At 48.0% G+C, this 22,616-nt stretch overlaps 1 protein-coding gene across 1 annotated transcript; it reads left to right on the top strand.

Annotated features, from left to right (window-relative positions):
- The first annotated feature begins 710 nt into the window (after positions 1-710).
- Positions 711-19,334, top strand: YWHAB (tyrosine 3-monooxygenase/tryptophan 5-monooxygenase activation protein beta). Its single transcript, XM_054392107.1, has 6 exons — positions 711-739; positions 10,308-10,608; positions 11,999-12,122; positions 13,342-13,505; positions 16,021-16,116; positions 17,411-19,334. Exons 2-6 carry the CDS (start codon positions 10,315-10,317, stop codon positions 17,465-17,467), a joined length of 735 nt encoding a protein of 244 aa, XP_054248082.1. The 5' UTR covers positions 711-739; positions 10,308-10,314; the 3' UTR covers positions 17,468-19,334.
- Positions 19,335-22,616: the final 3,282 nt, after the last annotated feature.

Raw genomic sequence — 22,616 nt, 5'->3', positions numbered from 1 at the left:
TTTGTCAACTTTTACATATAAGCTGCAGAGCAGGAAGGCACCCACTGCGACCTGCAGAGATGTCCCTTATGGTGAGGTTCAGTCAGAAAACAGCAGTGATAGATGGCAAGAGAACCAGAAACGCTCTCTTCTTGTCGCTGGAGGAGCTGCCAGAGCAGCCCTCGCCCCTCCACATGCACCCCACCTTGTGAGTGTGGTCGGCGCTGAGCAGGGCCCGCCCTACGCGTGTGAAGCGAGCTCAGACAAGACAAAGAGCTGGCAGCCCGAAGGATACCAAGGTGTGACAGGACAACCAGCCCTCCTCCTGCTTGCTTTGCGCAGGGGGCCCCAGCCCCTCGGCTTCTCGGAGCATCGAGTGCCGCGCTGAGGCGAGCCGTCGTTCCTCCGGCCGAGCCGAGCCCCCTCTCCCGTACACCGTTGTGCCGGTGGGATGGGGCGTAGTGGGCCGAACCGTGTCTTAGTGAAGGGGAAGGCGGCGGCGCCAGCTCCCGCCATGGCGGCGGGCACGCTCCGCGCCCCCCCTGTTGCCATAGCAACCCGGAGCCGGCTGCCGCCCGCCGCTGCCGGCCCAATGGGGAGGTGAGGGGCGGTGGCGCCCCCTGGCGCCGGAAGGGGCGTGGCGCGGCGCCGGAAGCGGGGCCGCAGCGCCGCAGGGTGTGTGTGCGTGCGCCGAGCGGCCGCCCCGCTCCCATCGCCTCGCCCGCCGGGATCCAGGCCGCGCTGCTGCCGCCCCCGCCAGGTGAGGGTCCCGGGCCCTTCCCCGCGGCTCCGCTCGCCGCCCGGGCTCGTATCCCTTTCTCACATACACCCTTCCCTCCTTCCTGCGGCCGCTGGGGTCGGGCCGCGCTGTCGCGGCCCCGCGGGAGCGTGCGGGGGAGGCCTCCCCGGCCTGCCCCACGCCTCCCCGCCCGGCCGGGTCCGCTCCTCCCCGCTGGGTTAGGGCCGGCGCAGCCCAACGGCGGAGAGGGACCTCGGAGGCCGCGCTGGGCCGCGGGGGCTGCCTCCGGGAGGGTCCCCGAGCTGGGGGTGGAGGGGTGTGCCGTGGGCCCTGCCCCCCTCTTCCCCTCACCAAGTAACGGTGGGACCCTCCCTCGGCTGCCGTTGCGGAGCCGGAGCGGGCGGCGCCGCCTCTTCGCCGAACGCCCGGCCCTGCCCCGCCCTGAGTGAGTCACCGGCTCCCCGGAGCTGCTCACACCTGTACCGAACGGCCGCGGCGTGGGGGTCTCCGGGCGGCGGCCGGGGAAGAAAGAGAAGCGAGCCCCTCCTCGCCGGGGCCGCTGTCGGTCACAGCCAGCCTCTTCCCCAGGGCTCCTGCGTTCACCACCCAAAACAGGGGAGGTGTCGGGGCGTCCTCGCAGCTTCACAAAGGCAGGAGCTCGGTGCCCAGCCGACCCGCCAGGCCCGCTCCGCCGGAGAGGGGAGGTGTCGTTTCAGGACCGGTTGGTGTGAGGCTGCTCACGTAGGACCGAAGGCGATCAAGGAAATGTAACGTTTTAAAGGGAAACAAAATAGCTTTATTATTTTCCAGTTTCGATCGTTTGTGTCCATCCGGGAAAGGAGGTGCGTTTAGAGAGGTTGCTTCAAGCCAACCCCAGCCTACAAAAAGGCTGAGCAGTAACCCGAAGCTAGCAACCAGAGGTTTTATTTGAGTTATCTATAAGCAGGTAATAACTGGGCTGATCAAAGCCAGTGGCCTACAGTCACTGTGTTAGCATGTGGGAGCAAAAAATCCTCTCATACAGAGATCACAATGTAAATCTGGTTGCTTTCAGCTAGACTCTTTATTAATAGATGAAACATTTTTTTTCCTGTGGTGGGAAAACAAACTGCACCTCATGCAGCACCATAAAATCTAAATTCCTACATAAAAGTAGCAGAGAGTTTGACAGCATTTGTAGGGTTTTGTAGCTTCAGTGACTGCAGCAGGGATATTTGTGTTGTTCCACAGACCTGTAAGGACACCTCAGGACAGACGTTTTTGTACTACTTTATGAAAAGAAAGGATTTTATTTTAAAATAATCATGAGGCATCCGTTAGTCTGGAACAGAAAACAAGAATGTGAGTGCCTTTTTCACTCTTCATGTCCAAGGGCTGTGAAAATGTAGTCTGTGTGATATTTTGTTTATTAAATTGGTACCAACAAAGTGATAGACTGGTTGCACAGATGGGCCTGGTGCAGTTTGCTCAACCTCATTATGTCAGTACCTCATGTTCTGATCTCTGCTATTTTGATGTTGAGTCTCTCTTTGTTGTTGCCTTTTTTTTTTTTTTGGAAGCAGGCCTTTGCCAGGGTGCAGCTTTTTGTGATGTGTGTGAACAAACTCAGAGGAGGAAGAGTTAAGTAAATAATTTGAATAATGGGGTAAAAACTACTGTGATCTGTGTGGTCTCCTGATATATCCCAGTAAGGCTAAATGTTACAGTAGTATCTCTTGTGTAGAGAATGGGTTGGGTTAGAAGGGACATCAAAGATCATCTAGTCTGAGCCCCCTGCCCTGGATAGGGACACCTTCCATTAGACCAAGTTGCTCAAGGCCCCATTCAACCTGGCTTTGAACACTTCCAGGGTTGGAGCTTCCACAGCTTCCCTGGGCAACCTGTTCCAGTGCCTCACCATCCTCATGGGAAAGAATTTCTTCCTAATGTGTAATTTAAACAACTTCCAGTTGGAAGCCATCGCCCCTTGTCCTGTCACTGCAGGCCTTTGTAAAAAGTCTCTCTCCAGCTCTCCTGTAGCCCCTTTCAAATACTGGAAGACTGCTCTGAGGTCTTCCTGGAGCCTTCCCCAGCCTGAAGAACCCCAACTCTCAGCCTGTGCTCACAGGAGAGTGTTCCAGCCCTCGGATCATCTTCATGGTCCTTCTCTGGACCCACTCCCATGGTTTCATGTCCTTCTTGTACTGGGGCTCCAGAGCTGGCCCCAGCACTGCAGGTGGGGTCTCAGCAGAGCGGAGTATGGGGGCAGAATCCTTTCCCTCAACCTGCTGCCCACACTGCTGGGCATGAGCCCAGGACATGGTTGGCTTTGTGGGCTGTGAGTGCACATGTATGGCCACACTTTTTGCCCCACCCTGTAGTAGAAATACCATCAGTTTATCATTAACAAAAGTGATTTACCTGTCACATGAATCCTTAGTTTTGGCATGAAGGTTATGCCTGGGGGAAGATTTTTTGGGATAACTTCCCATCTGGACTCTAGCCAAAATCCTACTCCTTGGAACAGAAAGGTGTTGCCATGTAAGTATATTGTAAGTATATTATTTGGGGCTGCTTGCCTCCACCTGCAGCTGTCCTGTGTGAAGTGCAGTGCAGTCCTTGTCAGCCTGCTCTCCCTTCTTTCAGTGCCATTAAGTCTAAATGAACAAGGCTACTGTCACTAAGTTTAGCTTGCCCAGAGAGTGTCAGTATTCCTGCAGGTTCTGGGGGGTACCTGTAGCAATTTCATCGTTTTTTATGGAGACTAAAAGCCATTGAGATGTGGTTTCACAGAGTGTGAATTTTATCTAAGTGCTTGCACAAAGATTTGAGCTGAAGGCCAGGGCACGCTGTTGAATCAGCAGATGCAGAGGAGGCTCAAGTGCTGCACAAGGTCAGCAAGAATATCACAACTATGAAGTCATTTTTCTTCTTCTCTCATTGTTTGTGGTATGTTTTACTGAACTTTTTGTTAACCCAAGCTGGTGACAGCTGGGGAAGATTTCACTGTTGGGACCTTAGCAGACAGGTTCTTATCTAATCAGTATTTTAACAGTGTGTGGTAACCTTTGAAGGAATCAAAACAGAGAAGCACAACTAAGAAAATCAAGGATAAAGCAGGGAAGGTTCCCTGAACTCCATTTGAAGAGTTGATTCCTTTCTTATGTAAAGAATGTTGGGAGCAGTGTCTGCTTGCCGGTGAATGCCATCTGCACCATGTAGACAGCATGTGTGTGTACCTGAGCTCTAGAGAAGGATTGTCCATGTGGTTTAGAAACAATCTTCAAAGCTCTTACACTCTAAATGTCCTTTGAAATACCACTTAGCTCAGGTGAGTGTTTCATTTCATTTCAGAATGAATTGCCCATCCAGAAATCAAACAAGGTGTGTTCACATATGCTTGGAAGATAGAGGTACAGATTCTATACCATTCTGCTGCCTTTCTTGTTGAAGTTGAGTGAACTTAGAAAGCCTGTGACCGGGCAGGATGATTCCATCCCATATCACCAAATCTGGTCTGACACTTTTCTCACAGTGTGATGTGCAGGTCTGTTAACCCACATCTCCACTTGACTCATGAGGGACCAGTATGTCAAACCAGTAACCACACTGCTTGCTCACCAGTTTTGTTCTGTTTTTTTGGGTTTTTTTGACAAAGTGGAAGTGTTTGTCTGATAGACTCTCAATGCTTGCTATAAAAACAGTACACAAAAATCAATGACTTAATTAGCATCAGAGGAACAGGTCATGGAGAGCAGCAGACTTCGGGCCAGTGTTGGCTTATTGGTATTGTCCTGTCAGTTCAATACATTATATAAGCCAGATTTTTTTCATTGTCAGTTCTCATTTGCTTTCTGCAGACTTCAAACACGGTTGCTTTTGATCTGTTTTGGCTGTGTCCTAAACATCTCAGGGAGACTGGAAGCAATGGAGGCTCTGAAGCAGCTGTAGTAACTGCTGAGCAACAAGATGCAGTTCTCAAGCTCCTGCTGAAGAACATTATCTGCATGTTTCACTCCTTGGCTGTTTCTGAGATGTAAACCTTCAGAGCCAGTCCAGCCACTCCTGAAAGATGTGTTGCTGTTGCCAGGGTGGTTGTACCATCCCTTTTTACTGCAATGTCTCCTGAAAGTGATAAAGCAGTTGCAAACTGAGCATCCTACAGGCTCTGTCCTCCAACTTTGATGCTTTGCAAGATGTTTGAGTCTTGTCCTCAGAGGTGTAAAGCACTTTTTTTTTTGGGGGGGGGAGGGGAGAGGGGGAGGCAGGTACTTGTAACTTGTAGTACCTGCATTCATGCTGTTTTGTGTTGGTAAGAGAGACTGAAAGATGTCTAAGGCTGTATGTGGGATAGAGTAAAAATAATTTTTAAATTACCTTTTGCTGTGTGGGATTTGGGGTGATGCAGATTTCTGGCAGCTGGTACCTGTGGCTGTGACTCCTGGCTAGTGGTTGGCATTCCTGGTTGCAGACAGTGTCCAGCCACTTCTTTTGGAGGGCTGCTGGGTTGTGGTCTGAGAGATTCTTAAGAAGACATTGTCTTAAGAATTTGAAGTGCATTAGCATATCTAATGAGAGACTCTTCTGCTTAGAATGGGCAGCTCTCAGGACCCCTCCATGGCTGTGGTGTGCACCTCTCCACTCCCTTTTCCATCTTCCCCTTCTCCCCCTTGCCAGCACAGCATGGCTTCTTTAGTGCTAGAATAGATCATCCCTCTTGGCCTTCTGTTTGTCACCTCTGTGTTTTGCTCCCAGCTGCAGGTAACCTTTGTGAGGTGGCTTCTGTTTGTGGCCTAGGAGTATTTTTAGCTGTAGGCTTTGCTTGTTGGAGACTGTGGCACGCTGATCCATTGTTAGAGCGTGGCTTTCATCTCCTCTGTGGGAGGGACCAGTTATAACTGATAGTTGCTTCTTTGCCTTTTCAAACATCACTCCTTTCCTTGTATCTTTTTTCCTTCTGGCAAACACTTCCCTCTTTTGGAGCTCAAGCCAGCATAGCTCTGCAAAGCTCTCTCCCAGCTTCTAACAAGGTAAGCAATGGAGAATCAAATAAGGATTTGAAGTCTTCCTTCCCTGTGAAGGAAATCGTGGTAGGCTTGCTGTTGATGGCAGATACTTTGGTGTGGGCAATGATTTTTCTTACTGCATTGGAAGTTCTGTTAAATGCCTGTCACTGAGTTGTGCTTTGTGTTTCACAGCAAACCTGCCTCAGAACAGACATTAAGACTGATGAAACAACTCAGGCTCCTGTATACTTCAATTTTTAAGCCAGTGAAGTTCTTCAGGAACTGGCTTGAGTTGCATTTAAGATATGCATAAATTATTTACATTACTGAGGAAAGTTGTTTGATGGGAAGCAACATTGTAATGCTTTGTGCCAGTGTTTTGCCTGTATAGTTGATTTGTTAAACTGGTTTCTAGATCTCTTTTATCCACTGGGTCTTTATGCCTTTGCAGTTCCTTCTGCCATTCCCTTCATGTGTCCTTATGTGAACCTATCAACTGCTGTGAAATGACTTGCATCTGAAGATAAATATGTCAGTGAGCTTGATAAAACAGACTGCACCATTTCTAAACTAAACCATATTGTTTGTAAACTGAATTCTGCAGGACTGAGATGAGACCACTGCTGGCAAAGTGCAGATCAAAGATAAAACTGACCTTTCAGTGGCAAAATGTAAATTCTTTTGAGGTTGCTCTGCTCTGGATGTCAAGCAGCAGGCATTTTCTACAAAATAGTCAGGTTCCATGAGAAGAAGAAGAGCCCCTATGACAAGAAAGATCTGGATGTGCTGAAACATGTCCAAAGAAGGGCCATGAGGATGATCAGAGGTCTGGAGCTCCTCTGCTCTGGAGACAGACTGAGAGAGTTGGGGCTGTTCAGTCTAAAGAGGAGAAGCTCCAAAGAGACCTTGTTGTGGCCTTTCAGTATCTTATAAGGGGGCCTACAAGAAAGCTGGGGAGGGGCTTTTTAGGATGTTGGGTAGTGATAGGACTGGGGGGAATGGAGCAAAACTAGAAGTGGGGAGATTCAGATTGGATGTTAGGAAGAACTGCGAGGGTGGTGAGACACAGGAACAGGTTGCCCAGGTAGAAGCCTCATCCCTGGAGGTTTTTAAGGCCAGGCTGGATGTGGCTGTGAGCAACCTGCTCTAGTGTGAGGTGTCCCTGCCCCTTGCAGGGGGGTTGGAAGTAGATGATCCTTGAGGTCCCTTCCAATTCTGTGATTCTGTGATAGTAAGGCAGCTGCAATAGAAATGCCTCTAGAAGCTGTGTATCATGGAATTATGGAATAGTTTGGAGGGACCTCTGAAAGTCATCTAGTCTAATCCCCTCTGCAGTAATCAGGGGCATCCTCAACTAGATCAGCTTGCCCAGGGCCGTGTTGAGCCTCACTGACTGAGGGGGCACTGGAACTGCTCTGAACAGCTTTGTTTCCGTGTCTGGTTGTGTAAAGCTGGCCCCTGTGACATAAAAAGCATTCTTCAGGTGTACTTTGTTCATGTGGAGGCTTTAGGGGGTGGGTAGAGAAACACCACTCACTAATTACTTCCTGCATGAAGCACCTGGTCTAAATTTAGTGCTGAGTTTACAAGGTTTGATAAGACACCACAGTGCAAAGTGGGCTGGGTTCTGTCAATGGTAAACGGCCTGATGGTTTCATTAGGCTGGGCAGGTATCAGTTCTGAGATACACTTCAGAGCAGGGAGGGAAAAAAAAGTCAGATCACAAACTCCACTAATCCCTTTCCATCCTCAGGAGCTATCCTTTTGATAAGTTTGTAAAAGCCAATGTCAATATAGCATATCCCCATAGGAAAGCCTCTTGAGGAAGACAGAGCTAAGTGAATCATTCCTTAGAGGAACCTGTCACACTGCTACCCACAGGCTGTCTTGTGGAGAGCTTTGATCTGAAGTCTGTGTCACCTTTTAATAGGTGCCAGAATCCACTGGTTGAAATGCAGTATTTGAAATGGAGCTGAGCTGCAGCCCAACCTTACTTTCAGGTCTGGTCTCTTCCCAGGAGCCTGGCTTTAGCATTGCATGTCATTACTGAGGGCCTTCCATGGGTGGATGTACTATCAGGCAGGATTAAACACAAGCAGGAGTGAGGGTGTCTTGCAAATATATAGCAGGTAGGACATTTGGTTGCTGGGTTTACTTGAAGAGCTTTGATGTGCAATAACGTTTGGCTTAATAGCTTGGGTGATTTTTTTGTTTTGTTTTGTTTTGTTTTGTTTTTTTTTGCTAAAGTGGAATATCTCCATCTGAAGGGATTGAATACACTCATCCCAAAATGTTTTTGTAGTTAGGACCCTGTCCTTGACAATAGGAAACTCCAACTGCTCATACACATGATGGGATCTGGGTCTGCATCTCATTGTCCTGGTTGAGGATTTAATACAGGATCCTAGTTTCCCTGTCACGGTGTGGGAGGTGCCACTTGGATTATAATGCAGGCTGAGCAGTGTGTCTGAGAGATTCTCCATCAGGAGCCTGTGAGGCTGGAATCTTCAAAGGACAGAGATAGGGAAAAAGCTACAGCAGTGGTTGTCATCCTGGTGGTTCTGTAACAGGGCTGTTGATCACAGGATGTTAGGGGTTAGAAGGGACTTCCAGAGATCATCAAGTCCAACCTCCCCCTGCCAGAGCAGGACCATAGAATCTATCACAGGTGGCAGAGGAGACTCCACAGCCTTTCTGGGCAGCCTGTTCCAGTGCTCTGGGACCCTCACAGTGAAGAAGTTCCTCCTCACATTGAGGTGGAACCTCCTGTGCTGTAGTTTATATCCATTGCCCCTTGTCCTATCCCAGGGTGCTTGGGTAATGAACAGAAGCCTGTGAAAGATTGTTGTAAGCTTACTGTACTTGTTTGCTTTTGATTGTTCTTTCAGGAACTGGTTTCAGGCTGTTAGGTCTCAGCCTGGAAACTTCTCTGGACAATGAGAGTTGGGATTTAGGGAGTGGGAGAGGAACATCATTGCTCAGTGCTGACAAGATGAATAGTTTTGGGTCTGTCTGAAAGTGAACCTGTGCACCTGAAGAAATCTTACAGCTGAATTTGGGGTGGCTGGGAGCTTGTGAGGTGTTGAGATCCACTTACTTTGATAAAGGCAAAGAAATGGAAGTTTTCCTGTGAACCTGACCCTAGCATGAGTGTGAGGCTGATAGCCCAATGGCTGATGTGGTCTGGTTCAAGTAAACACCACTCATGCTGCCTCACCAGCATGTTCCTTGCTAGCTTCATTTTGCAGTGCCTAAGCTCTTCAGGGGCCTTGTGGTCATGTGATGTTTTCTCTTCTTGGCTTCTGTTGCTAAATTGCATTACCAGAAATGCTAAACAAGTTGTCTCCATGTAAACAATTAGTTTTTGCAGTAGTGACCATCACATGGGCCATGCCCCATTTAGGCTTTGTGAATGTCAACGTTATTAAGAAGGTTTTGAAAACCTGAGCTGACTGCAGGCTCCCCTGGCTGTGCAGACATGGCCAGCACAGGTGGGTTCATGCATGTATGAAAAGCAGTTCTCTGGCAGAACAGTGTGAATGTGCTTTCCATGGTTTGCCAGCAGCTGCAGCTTTGCTGGGTGTGGTTTATTTCAACCCATGGAAACATGTCCTGGAGTGTATAAAAAGGGAGCTGTCAGGTGGAGCTGTCCAGTGCTTCCAAACCAAAGACAAAACCCAAACCAACCCAAACTGGTGGTTTCTGGGTTAGAACTTGCAGTGTCTCCCAGGCTGAGCTGTGGTCAGTAAGGAAAGGGGAGAGATTTCCATATGGAATATATCAGTGTGCTGTGCTTAGTGCCAGTGGGACTTTTGGTGCCTACTTAAGAATAATACTTCTCTTCAGGATTTTGATTCGACATTTACACATAGAACTGATAGATATTTGGCAAAAGATGGAATGAGTGCTTAAAAAGAAACCTTCTCATTGCTTTATTAGAGTGTGGTGGGCTGAAATTGCCCCCAACATAAAATTGCCAGACCAGCTTAGTTGAAAGCAAATGAAGCTCTATTTACAAGCAAAACTGCAACCTAAAATATGAAATGCAAGGAATATGTACAAAATACACAGTATTTATATATATTTACAATTTATAAACAACACAAAAACTACCCTGGACAAAACCAGGGGGTTACCAACAGCTTCCTCCTCTTCCCCCACTTCCCCCTTGTACACAGGACAAGGGAAGAAAGGAGAAAGGCAGAGAGTAGGCTGTTAGTACTTAACCACAACAACAACACAGCCAAGGTCAGCAAAGCCAGCAGAAGCAACCAGCTAGTATCTGCCAGAGCAGAGGAAGTGAAACAGAGAGTGAGTTAGTTTACCACACTAACTTTCTGTTGGTTTTCAGACCAATGGGGGTTGTTTAGACCTTATCATTCTTTTCCCTTTTTACATCCAACAGTCATTTCTTTACATTCTACTACGTTTTGCTCAAGCTCTGTGGAAAATTTTCTAGGCGCAGCCCGAAACTCCCAAATAGAGTTGATAGCACTTCCCACTTAACTGGCAGCTGTGAGTTCTGCTTCACCCTTGGGCATTACCTTCCAGAGTGCAGACAGTCAAGAGGCGTTTTCCCTGCTTTTCTTCCCTGCTGATTACAGGAGAGCCATGGATAAAAGCGAGTTGGTACAGAAAGCCAAACTGGCTGAGCAGGCTGAGCGCTACGATGACATGGCTGCAGCTATGAAGGCTGTCACCGAGCAAGGACACGAACTGTCCAACGAGGAAAGGAATCTGCTCTCCGTGGCCTACAAGAACGTGGTCGGTGCCCGTCGCTCCTCCTGGCGCGTCATCTCCAGCATCGAACAGAAAACGGAGAGGAACGAGAAGAAGCAGCAGATGGGAAGAGAATATCGCGAGAAGATCGAGGCCGAGTTGCAGGATATCTGCAATGATGTTCTGGTAATCATCCAGCCGCACAAATAAGAGGAGTGAGCCCTGCAGCCTTCTCCAGAGAGGCTTAAGGGGGCTTGAGTTGAGACACTGCAGCACCTTAGCAGGGGGATAGTTTTGCATAGCCACTTACGTGGGTCCAGTTCTAGCTCCTAAGTCATCTAGTTTGTTTCACAGGATGTTAGGGGTTGGAAGGCACCTCTGGAGATCTTCGAGTCCATCTCCCCTGCCAAAGCAGGACCATGGAATCTAGCACAGGAATGCACCCAGACAGGGCTGGAAAGTCTCCAGAGAAGGAGGCTCCACAACCTCTGTGGGCAGCCTGTTCCAGTGCTATGTGACCCTTACAGTAATGAAGTTCTTCCTCATGTTGAGGTGGAACTTCCTTGTGCTGTAGTTTACATCCATTGCCCTATCACAGGACACAAGTGAGCAGAGGCTGTCCCTTCCTTCTTGACACCCAGCCCTCAGATATTTATAAACATTTGTTAAATCCCCTCTCAGTTTTCTCTTCTCCAGACTAAAAAAGCCCCAGGAATTTGTTAGAAAAGAGTTTTGTTTTGTTTTTTTTAAGTATTTAAAAGCCAACAAGGTAGTGTTGAAGACCTCAGCTGGGGGTTACCATGCAAATAAATGTAAGTCTGGGGCACTGGTATGAGTCCTGCTAAAAGGCCTGCTATATTAAATTCTTCAATTAATGAGTGCTGATGTCCTGAAGCTTGTTTAGTACCTTTTTGGGATGAGGAAGCTGTGTACCTATTCCCCCCAGCTGGTTTTCCTATTTCTTTCATTTAGAGGAGAGGGATTCTTTTTATTGCTGTTAAGTTTGTTGAAGCTCAGTCTGGAGCAGTTTGCTGTCAGTACCTTCAACCTTTACATCTCTTTCTGAATGCACATGTCCTGACTGTGCCATTGTTTCAGCTGGAACTGCAGGTAGAATCAGTTTGGTGTGGATCATTTCACTGCTCTGTATAGAATTCAAGTCTGTGACAGCAAAAAGTGACCAGATTTGTGCTAGTCTTAAGCTGCAGCTTTTTTTTTAGCTTGGCTGTGGACACAGGTGTGGGGATTGGACACACAGGTTTGCATCAGTGTATTTCAAGGAAAATCTGTGCAGTCTTAGGCCCTGGTAGCCATTAGGTTCTTGCAGGAATGAGTTGTGGGCAGCTCAGGGCAGCAAGCTGTCTGATTTCCAGGGATTAGATAGAAGCAGGTTTGGTTCTCTGTTTTTTTCCTGAGTTAAGACAGCAGTAGGCAAAGTGATTAACGAGGGAGTGTACATAAGGCACTGTTAATGCTTTAACAGTTTGTGGTTACCATTGTGACAAAGGCTTTGTTCCAGACATTATTTTTATGACTTGGGAGGGGGAAAAAAAAAAAGTGATGTTTCCTTTCTCAGGAACTCCTGGATAAATACCTTATTGTCAACGCCACGCAGCCAGAGAGCAAGGTCTTCTATCTGAAAATGAAAGGTGATTACTACAGATACCTGTCAGAGGTGGCATCTGGGGACAATAAGCAAAGTAAGTAAAGATGAAATCTTTCATCCTGCTGGGGGCTTACAGAACAAAGTTTAAAAAAACCCTCTTCTGTTCTTCCCCCTGACATGAGTTGTTTATTTCTTTTTGCTGCTGCTCTGTAGTACCAAACATCGGTGCAGGGCAAGTCTCTTGTAAAGAAAGTATTATAGAATGATGGAGGTTGGAAGGGATCTCCAGAGATCATCAAGTCCAACCCCTGCCAAAAGCAGGATCACCTAGGATAGACCACACAGGAATTTATTCAGGCAGGTTTTGAAAGTCTCCAGAGCAGGAGATTCCACAACCTCTCTGGGCAGCCTGTTCCAGTGCTCTGTCACCCTTACTGTAAAGAAGTTTCTCCTCATGTTGAGGTGAAAGACTTCACTGGAATTAATAGAAGTGACTGACAGATGTTCATCAAACCAGTCAGATTCTTCTTGCAGCCCCTGACCTCAGGGACTGATTCTCAAGCATATTTGGCAGTGTAAAGCCCTTTTCCTCAAGAATGTGGTTTATTCCTCATGGAAAACGCTCTGTCCCTATCTTCTCTTCTTTAAGCTATGAATTTAACTCACAAGTCTTCCCTGTTTACAGGCTCTCTGCATGCAAATATGGGATACTGGATTACTGGGTTCTAAGCCAATTAATGCTGACATGCTAAAGCAATGCTGAAATGTGCCTGAGTTCCTGGTGAGAGTCTAATGTCTTGCAGACTCAGTTTGACACCATTCTGGAGCTCATTGTTACCCATTAGCCAGGAAAGGAACTGTTGTCTCCTCTGAAACCCCAGACTGAAATACAGAGTTGGTGACCTGGCTGCTAAACCTTCCCTCCAGTTTAAATAGGTACCCCAAAAACCCCATATGGTTTTGCCTAGATTTAGTATTTACAACTACTGCCTCTCCAGCTAGGCTGGAAGTGACTGCTTAATTACACTCTGACTTAGGCAGAGCTTATGTTCATTCAGAGGGGCTGGGATTTATTTGTATTATGTTAAAATGCTAACTGAATTTGTCAAAGCATTACCTGAGCAAGTATTTCTGCCTTAGTGGTTCAGCCAGTGGTAGGCTTTTACAGTTAGAAACACTGAAAGAAGCATCTGTGCAGATGTAATGGTCTGAATTTCTGGTGGCACAGTAATCTAGACCAAGGATATAATCTTTTCCCCTGTGAAGTGCAGTGATGTACTGTGCATTAATGTGCTTGTAATGACTTCTTGCAGCAACAGTAGCAAACTCCCAGCAAGCTTACCAGGAGGCGTTTGAAATTAGCAAGAAAGAGATGCAGCCAACACACCCCATCCGACTCGGGCTGGCCCTAAATTTCTCTGTCTTCTACTATGAGATACTAAATTCTCCTGAGAAGGCCTGCAACCTGGCAAAGACGGTAAGCACCTTCCTGGTACAGCTTTGTTGGAGGCTAAGGAGGTCATCACAGAGAAGTTCAGGCTGGAAAAGATCCTCAGGATCACCAAGTCCAACCCAGAACCCTACTCTACAAGGTTCACCCCTAAACCATATCCCCAAGCACCACATCCAAACCACCCTGAAACACGTCCAGGGTTGGACACTTTACCACCTCCCTGGGCAGCACATTCCAATCCACTCTTGCTGGGAAAAAATGTTTCCTAATGTCCAGTCTGAACCCCCTCCAGTCACAGTTTGAGGCCATTCTCTCTTGTTCTATCACTAATTACCTGTGAGAAGAAACCAGCACCAACCTCTCCACAACCTCCTTTCAGGTAGCTGTAAACAGTAATGAGGTCTCCCCTCAGCCTCCTCTTTTTTGAACTAACCAGCCCCAGCTCCTTCAGTTGTTCTTCATCAGATTTATTCTCCAGACCCTTTTCCACCTTCCTTCACTGGCTCCAGCACCTCCACATCTCTCTTGGATTGAGGTGCCCAAAAGCAAACACAACACTCAAGGTGTGGCCTCACCAGAGCTGAGTCCCAGGGGACAATCCCCTCCCTGCTCCTGCTGGACACAGCATTTCTAATCCCAGCCAGGATCCTTTGGCTTTCTTGGCCATCTGGGCACACTGCTGCTCTCTATTCAGCTGCTTGTCCATTAGAACCCCCAGGTCCCTTTCTGCCAGGCAGCTTTCCAGCCACAGTTCCCCAAGCCTGTAGTGTTGCTTGGGGTTGTTGTGACCCAAGTGCAGGACCTGGCATTTGAATAATATTGGTCATGGATCCAGCCTATCCAAGTCCCTCTGCAGAGCCTCCCTACCCTTGTGCAGATCAACACTGCCACCTAACTTGGTGTCATCTGTGAGCTTACTGATGGCACACCCTATGCCTTCATCAAGGTCATCCATAAAGATGTTAAGCAGAAGTGGTCCCAGCACTGAGCCCTGAGGAACACCACTTGTGCCCCAGCCACCACCTATTGCCCACCACTCTTTGGGCCTGTTCAGCCAGCCAGTGCTTTATCCAGCAGAGCTTTGCTCAGCCAAGCCATGAGCAGCCAGTTTGGCCATGAGAATTCTGTGGAAAACAGTGTCAGGGGCTTTTCCAAAGTCTTTGTGCACAATATCCACAGACTTTCCCTCATCCAACAGTCAGGTCATCTTGTCATAGAAGGAGATCAGCTTCATCAGGCAGGAGCTGCTCTTCCTAAATCCATTGTGCCTGGGTCTGAGTTTATGAGTTCACATGGTTACAGTAGCACTTTGTGGATGATTATGCTTTTTCTTGTCAAATTCCTTAAAACTGCTCTCATCTTTGATGTCATCATGGCACGTTTGCTGCTAAGTTAGCCAGCTTTAAGCAGAGCTAATTTGCTAGTGCAGTTCACAGACTCAGGGTTGGAAGGGACCCCAAGGATCATCCAGGTCCAACTCCGCTGCCATGGGCTGGGACACCTCACACTAGATCAGGTTGCCCAGAGCCACATCCAGCCTGGCCTTAAAAACTTCCAGGGATGAGGCCTCCCTGGGCAACCTGTTCCAGCATCTTACCACACTTATAAAGAACTTCTTCCTAATGCCTAATCTAAATCTCCCCTCCTCCAGCTTGGATCCATTCCCCCCAGTCCTATCACTCCCTGACACCCTAAAAAGTTCCTCCCCAGCTTTCTTGTAGCCCCCTTCAGATCCTGGAAGGCCACAGGAAGGTCTCAGAGACTTCTCTGGACTGAACAACCCCAACTCTCTCAACCTGTCCTCATAGCAGAGGAGCTCCAGCCCTCTGATCCATGTTCTTGCTTACTTGTATACAATCTATGTCACAACTTAATGATACCTTAGTCTTTTACTGCCAGTTTAAACCCATGAGGCCTTCATTTTGAATGGAAGTATTGCTTTAACTGTTGTGTTTAAGCCCAAGCTCAAGCTGTGTGAATCATTCTTCAGTACACAGTGTGCTTGCCTCTTCTGGGCTTTAACCTGGACCTCAACAAAGACTTTTCTTTTCCTGCTGTTTGTTCAGAAATCTGGTGCTCACTTCATAGAGTGGCTTGAGTTGGAAAGGAACCTAAAGATCAGCTAGTTCCAACCCCATTAGGCCAGACTGCTCAAAGCCTCATCCAGCCTGGTCTTGAATACTTCCAAGGTGCCAAAAGCAGAATCACCTAGGGTAGACCACAGAGAAATTTATTCAGGCAAATTTTGCAAGTCTCCAAAAGCAGGAGACTCCACAACCTCTCTGGGCAACCCATTCCAATGTCTCACCACCCTCACAGTAAATAACTTCTTCCTAACATCCAAATCTAAACCTACCCTGATCCAGTTTAAAACAGTTGCCCACTTTGGTTTGCTTTCCTTCCTTTGGTGGGAAAGAAGAATGGTTGGAGGCTTTTACCACAGAATTAGGTTAGTGGTGTGGCAGATTTGCAAGCTGTGTGTGAGCAGAAGGGAATGCAGAGAGCAGAGGGTCAGTGCTTTGTCTGTGCATCTCTTCAGGCGTTTGATGAAGCGATAGCAGAGCTGGACACGCTGAATGAAGAGTCTTACAAAGACAGCACTCTGATCATGCAGCTGCTTAGGGACAACCTCACTGTAAGTATCCGGGGGCACTCTTCACTGTTCCTTTAGGCTGATGGGCTCCACTTAAGTGAGACTGGGCATCTGGAGCCTTGTGAGCTCTGTGCCTTAAAAACCTTTTCTGCCTGCCTTAACTGCACTGTGTTTTTTGTAACCAGACCTGTTAGACTCGCATGTTTAAACCAGGAATCACTTGGTAGCCCCTGTAACAAACTGAGATGATTTGTAACCCGAAGTGGAGTTTGCCTGTTCTCAACATGCTGGGCTTACAGACTTGTGCTGTCTTTCTGCTTGCCCTCTACTCATTTGCTAGTTCCATTATTCTTTAGCTTCACTGGTAAGTTAGGTCTGCATTGCTCCCAGCAGTAGATGTGCAACATTCTCAGCTAATTCCACTGCCTTCCCTGCCTGATAGTTTGTGTCAGTTTAAGGAGCAAGACAGGCTCTCTTAGCTCTTCTTAAAGTAGTTAAAGAAAAACTCCACACAGGATTGGATGGAAATACAGAATATTATTGGAAGCTTAAATGGAAGTGCTATTCATAAACTACATGCTACAGTGCAAAGCATGTAAAGTACACAAAATGCATAGTCTGGGCTTAACACAGAAGCCCATTAAGCTCCAACCTCCACCAAACCAGGCCAAAAATCCAGGCCTGAAATGCATCCTCCCATCTGATGCAGCTAAAATTCAGCTCACCAACTCCAGGCCCCTGCCAAGGTCACTCTAGGCCTCACTTGCCTGCAATCACAAAAATAGGGGAGCAGCATCAGGAAGGGAAGAGAGGGAGGAAATCATTGAAATGTCAGGGTTGGAAGGGACCTCAAAGATCATCTAATTCCAACCCCTCTGCCATGGGCAGGGACACCTCACACTAGATCAGGTTGCTCACAGCCATATCCAGCCTGGCTTTACAAACCTCCAGGGATGAGGCTTCTACCACCTCCCTGGGCAACCTCTGCCAGTGTCTCATCACCTTCATGAAGAACTTCTTCCTAACATCCAATCTGAATCTCCCCACTTCTAGTTTAGCTCCGTTACCCCTAGTCCTATCACTACCAAACATCCTAAAGGACCTTCACCGAGGGGAAAAAGGACAGAAACTGACTCTGCAGCCACTTTGACAGAGGTGCAAGCATTATGGGAATAAAATAACAAAAATTACGCTTTCCAATCCACCTCCTGGACCTATCTAGCCTCTGGAAGGCTGTAACTTTATGGGTTTTGTCAAAGGCACCCAGCCTCAAACCATGACACTGCTGTATCAGCTGTGTGCTTTCCCCTAACCACGGGTTTGTCTTTTCTTCCAGCTATGGACGTCGGAAAACCAGGGAGACGAGGGGGACGCCGGGGAGGGAGAGAACTAAGGGCTGTCAGGCTTCACTCTGTGTTCAATGTCACCCTGTATCCTACACATGTATCCCTTTGTGCAGCGAGCAAAAAGAATAGTACATCGACTTTCACAACCTCAACGTAGCAACAACTTCTCAGTGGGGTCCAAGGGGTGGGCTGGTGTTTGGTGTAAGCCACGCGGAGGTCGGTTATCCCAATGGCATTCTGGACTTTTTTCCCTGCCCCCTTTCCCAACCTTGATTCGTTTTGGTTTGGGTTTTTGTTTGGGGTTTTGGGGTTGTTTTGTTGTTTTTTTTTTTTTTTCCAAGTCCCATTACCCTGTTTCTCTTTCGAACTGAACACTGTGATCAGGGGTTTTGTGGTTGCAGTTGAACTTTACAAAACTCTTCTCGTTTGGTAGAAAAATAAAGGTCCAAACGAAGGTGTTCCCTCCGGCGGGCTGAATTTGGCACCCAAAGAAGTCGAGGTACAATTCTCTTGGGAAGTTGTACAGAAAGATTCTTGAGGTTCTGTTGTGGCACCCGGGGCACGGAAGGGAAGCGATCGATGTATGGCATCCAGGTGGTGGCACTGCTCTGAATTAGCTCAGCAGGCGCTCTCTCAGCATTAGTGCACCCAGTCTGCAGCACCGCGTCCAGTCAAAGCTCACTTTTGTCCATCCTGTCTTTCTGGGGATGGGGTTTGGGTTGGGGTAGGAGGGCAGTGGGAGAGGTAGCAGCTTGGTCTCCAAACCCCTGGTGCTGGCAGGTAGCTGGGATTTGACTTCTCCAAGTGCTTTCGTTCTCATACGCCATGCATGCCTAAGCCCCTTCCCACAGCAATAACTTTCCTGATTACACCTTAGATAGTCTTCAGTAGTGACAATTCTTGGTTCACAGCCATGGACTTGAGGTAGGAGAAGATTCAATTTTTTGAATGGCCTTATTTAGTTTGGATGATACCATGAAGGGATCTGCCACTTGTTGCATTGCTTTGCTCTGAGGTGAATCGAAATCTCCATGGTGTTCCCATTGGAATTTATCCTGAAGTCATCCACCCATCCTTAAAGTTCACTCTATAGAATTTTTCCTCCCACTGGACTCTGTTCATCCTCAACCCTCTCACCTGTTTAAGCTTCATTAAAGCTATTTTGTACTCCCACAAATGCATCATCCTTTGGTGATGGCAGCATGGGGCGGCGAGACCTGCTCCAGAGCAGGTTTCTCTCTGGGCTGTTTGAGAGCTGCCAGTGCTGTTGCAGTCTCCAGCTCTCCTCTGCCATTTTTCAGTAGTACAAGGAGCTGGCTCAAATATTAAGGATTTCCCCAGCCCTACAAGCCTGTAAGAGTTATAATATTTGAGCTCCAAAGGTCCTCCCCTAGTTCTGTTTCAACCACATCCCATTCAATGAACCCTAACCAGAGTCGGCTGAATAACGCAGTGGAGAAGATTAGGAGCGGTCACCTCTTCAGTCTCGCGGTATCATCCCCCTTGCCTTCACATTCCACTTAGAGATAGGACCCATCAGTTTGTCTGTCCCCCATCTCTCTGCTGAAGAGAATTCCATGCACTGAATTTTACAACTCCCCCCCTCTTCCCAGCTGAACAAATTGTGCAGTTAAATAACTTGGCGCTTGATCAACGCAGTAGTGAATGTGGAACCGAGCCTGTCTGTATATCTGGTAGCTCTTTCTTGCTTCGTTTTTACTGACCAGTATTCTGCCTAAAGTTTGCTTCTGTGACGGTTCTATTGCCTAGCACACACACACACACACACACACACAAGTGGTTGTGAGAATAGTATAGCAAAAAAAAAAAATTAAAAAAAAAAAATACCTGGTTCTTGATGTACTTAGATTTGTGTATGTCCTTTCGACGGTTCTAGTTTCACCTTCCACAGAATAATCAGGAAAGTGTAAAAGAATTCCAAAAGTGAATAATAAACGACGACAAAAAAATTTTATCAGTTGGTTGTGTCTTGTCTGTGATGTGCTTTTGGGGGAGAAAAAAAAACAAAAAAAAAAAAAAAAAACCCACAAAAATCCCAAACCCAAACAAAAAACCCTGACCGAAAAACCCAACCATCAAATAAACAAAAACCAGGGTAGGAAAATCGTCACTTTCATTAAATGCTTCAGCTCTTGGGTTGTAGGAGTTGCTGCACAGAATCAGAGAATTGTCAGGGTTGGAAGGGACCTCAAGGATTATCTAGTTCCAACCCCACTAGACACCTCACACTAGATCAGGTTGCTCAGAGCCACATCCAGCCTGGCCTTAAAAACTTCCAGGGATGAGGCTTCCACCACCTCCCTGGGCAACCTGTTCCAGTGTCTTACCACACTTCTGATAAAGTTCTTCCTAATGCCTAATCTAAATCTCCCCTCCTCCAGCTTGGATCCTTCCCCCCCCAGTCCTATCACTCCCTGCCATCCTAAAAAAAGTCCCTGCCAAGCTTTCTTGTAGCCCCCTTCACATACTGGAAGGCCATAAGAAGGTCTCCTCAGAGACTTCTCCAGCCTGAACAGCCCCAAATCTCTCAGCCTGTCCTCATAGGAGAGGAGCTCCAGCCCTCTGCTCAGCCTCGTGGCCTTTCTCTGGGCATGTTCCAGCACCTCCAGATCTTTCTTTGTAATAGGGGCTCCAGAACTGGTTGCAGTACTCCAGGTGGGATCTCACAAGAGTGGTGTAGAGGGGGAGAATCATCTTCATGGTGTCCAAATAATGAGAATACCTAATTCCTCACTCCTTTGAAGAGAGACTTAGAGACACACACACACACACACACACACACACTCCAAGGTTTGGAGTAGAAAGCACTGCTTCACTTCCTTTCTGTTGTGCCATGCTCACATTATTGCAGGACTGAGAAGACGTGCAGCTATGAATACCTTGCCATGAGTCACCACAGCTCGTGTGGTGGAACACACCAGGCATGAGGAAAGCCTCTGGCTTACAATAAAGGTTTGGTTGGTTGGTTGGTTTTTTTCCTCAAGGGAATCCTGGAAATGCAAACCTCTGGGCACAGGGTTTGGAGAGTTCTTCAGCTGCCCCCCTCTCAGCCACCCCTTGGCACATTCAGCTGCAGCTACAGGTGCTCTGTAACCTGTGTGGTCCTCTCAGCTGGTGGCTAGCAGGAATGCTGCTGGGAGTGCAAAGGCAGGGGCAGGTGTGAGTTGGAGGTGCTTGAGGAGGAGGGTGGCAATAGCCAGGGAGAGTAGTTGGTACCAGCCAGCTTGAAAGCACTGAGGAGGTTGGTTGGGGCCCAAGCAAGTGTCCCTCCTGCTCTCAGAGCCTCTCCTTCAATGAGACCATACAGAGCTGTGTTCTGCAGATAGTGTCTCTTGGCTCCTGACTGAGCACTACAGAGGTGCTGGGCCAGTCTTGACTAGCTGCTGATCAGGCACTGACCTGTCCCAGGAGAGGCTGAGGGAACTGGGATTATTTAACCTGAAGAAGCAGAGGCTGAGAGGAGACCTCATTGCTCTTTACAGCTACCTGAAAGGAGGTTGGCGTGAGGCCAGTGTGGGCCTCTTCAAGTAACGAACAACAGGACAAGAGGTAATAGCCTCAAGCTGCTCCAGGGAAGGTTTAGGCTGGAGATTAGAAAAAAAGTCTTTCCTGGAAGAGTGGTAAGGCACTGGAAGGGGGAGGTGGTGGAGTCACCATCCCTGGAGGTGTTCATAAAAACAAGTAGATGTGGCACTTCAGGACATGGTCTAGTGCTCATGGAGGTGCTGGGTAGAAGGTTGGACTTGATGATCTTAGAGGCTTTTTCCAACCTTGATGACTCCATGATTCTATATTCCTCTTGCTTCTAATCTACTTGTGCAGTAGCTCCTTCTCATCCTCAATATCCTTCCTAGCTCCCTCACCATTCTGTCCCTTGGCCTGCTGGTTCTCCCCTCCCAGGCTCACACACTGGGCTTGGCTGTTCCTCCTTACTCATCTGACCCAGTTTCCAGCCTGAACTGTTCCCGTCTGCGGTTGTGGGGACTGAAGGGCATCATGATTTAGCACAAAGTCTGTTGGCTGTGCAGACAAAGCACACCAGAGATCTGGGCCACCCTCACCCCTGCCCAGCACACCCAATTTCTCTCTACATACTGATCTGAGAGACTTTTGCCTGCAGAAAAATAGGAGGCAGTCACTTTTCTGTGGGATGCAGTTAGCAGTGATTTGCACTAATGGCTGCAAAAACTGCTCTGTGACTCAGTTGTTCCAGACAGCATACAGAGCAAAGTCTCTTCCAGTGACTGATGAAGGTATCACATGCAGAGCTGACAGGGTGACAGAGGGAACTGGGAGCAGATCTCCATGCCCTGGGCAGGAAGCAGCAAGAGGCAAAGGGCAGGAGGTTAGTTTGACCTCCTGCATTTCACTCATTCCCCCTCTGATCTACTGCTGCCTGCAGTTAAGGTGAGGGAAGCAAGAAGCCACCAGAGAGACTATGCTGAGCAGCCCCATGGCCAAAGAGCTCATGTCAGTGGTCTGCCTGGTGTCAAGGTTTGAGGTGCCAAAGAGATGTTAAGGAAGTAGAGGACAGCCATGAGGAATCTGGGAAGCCTTTACAGGCAGCTTGTCCAGCTGTGGGAGGCTGCTTAGGAGAAGCCACAAAGATGTGGGTCAGGAGGGCAGATGGCAGCAGGGAAGGAATGCACTTGAAGAGCCTTGAAAAGTGAAGACATCTTTGCTGGCACAGTGGTGCTGGGCTAGGGAAGGGTAGCAGCAGGGCTGCAGGCAGAGGGGATGGGCTTACAGCAAAGTGGTGAAACCAAGATTCCCAGAGAAGTGTTTCAAGTGAGCAAACTGGGGCAGGACCACACTTGCTGAGGCAAGGACAGGGCAGTAGCAGAGATGAAGTCACATTCCCAAGCTTCTGGCACTGCTGGCTGTATGTTGTTGTGGGGCTTTTTTCCACCTGAATGGAAAAAAATCTTGGCACTTTTCCAGACTTTCTGTTCCCCTGGAAGCCTGATGAGAGAAGCAACTGGGGTTGGCTTAAGGGTATCCACAAACCTGCCTCTGCTCAAAGAAAATCTCCAGCAAGGCTGCAATAAGTCAAGCCCCAGACCCACACTGTGCTCATGAGTCTTCAGTGCCTCCCTCTCCACTGTGGATACCTGGGAGCACCAGAATCATAGGATCATAGAATTGTTAGGGTTGGAAGGGACCTCAAGGATCATC

This window comes from Indicator indicator, chromosome 24 (genome assembly GCF_027791375.1).
Source record: "Indicator indicator isolate 239-I01 chromosome 24, UM_Iind_1.1, whole genome shotgun sequence".
NCBI lineage: Eukaryota > Metazoa > Chordata > Aves > Piciformes > Indicatoridae > Indicator > Indicator indicator.
The sequence above is the reverse complement of the archived record's forward strand: the minus strand, read 5'-3'. Positions and strand labels throughout refer to the sequence as shown.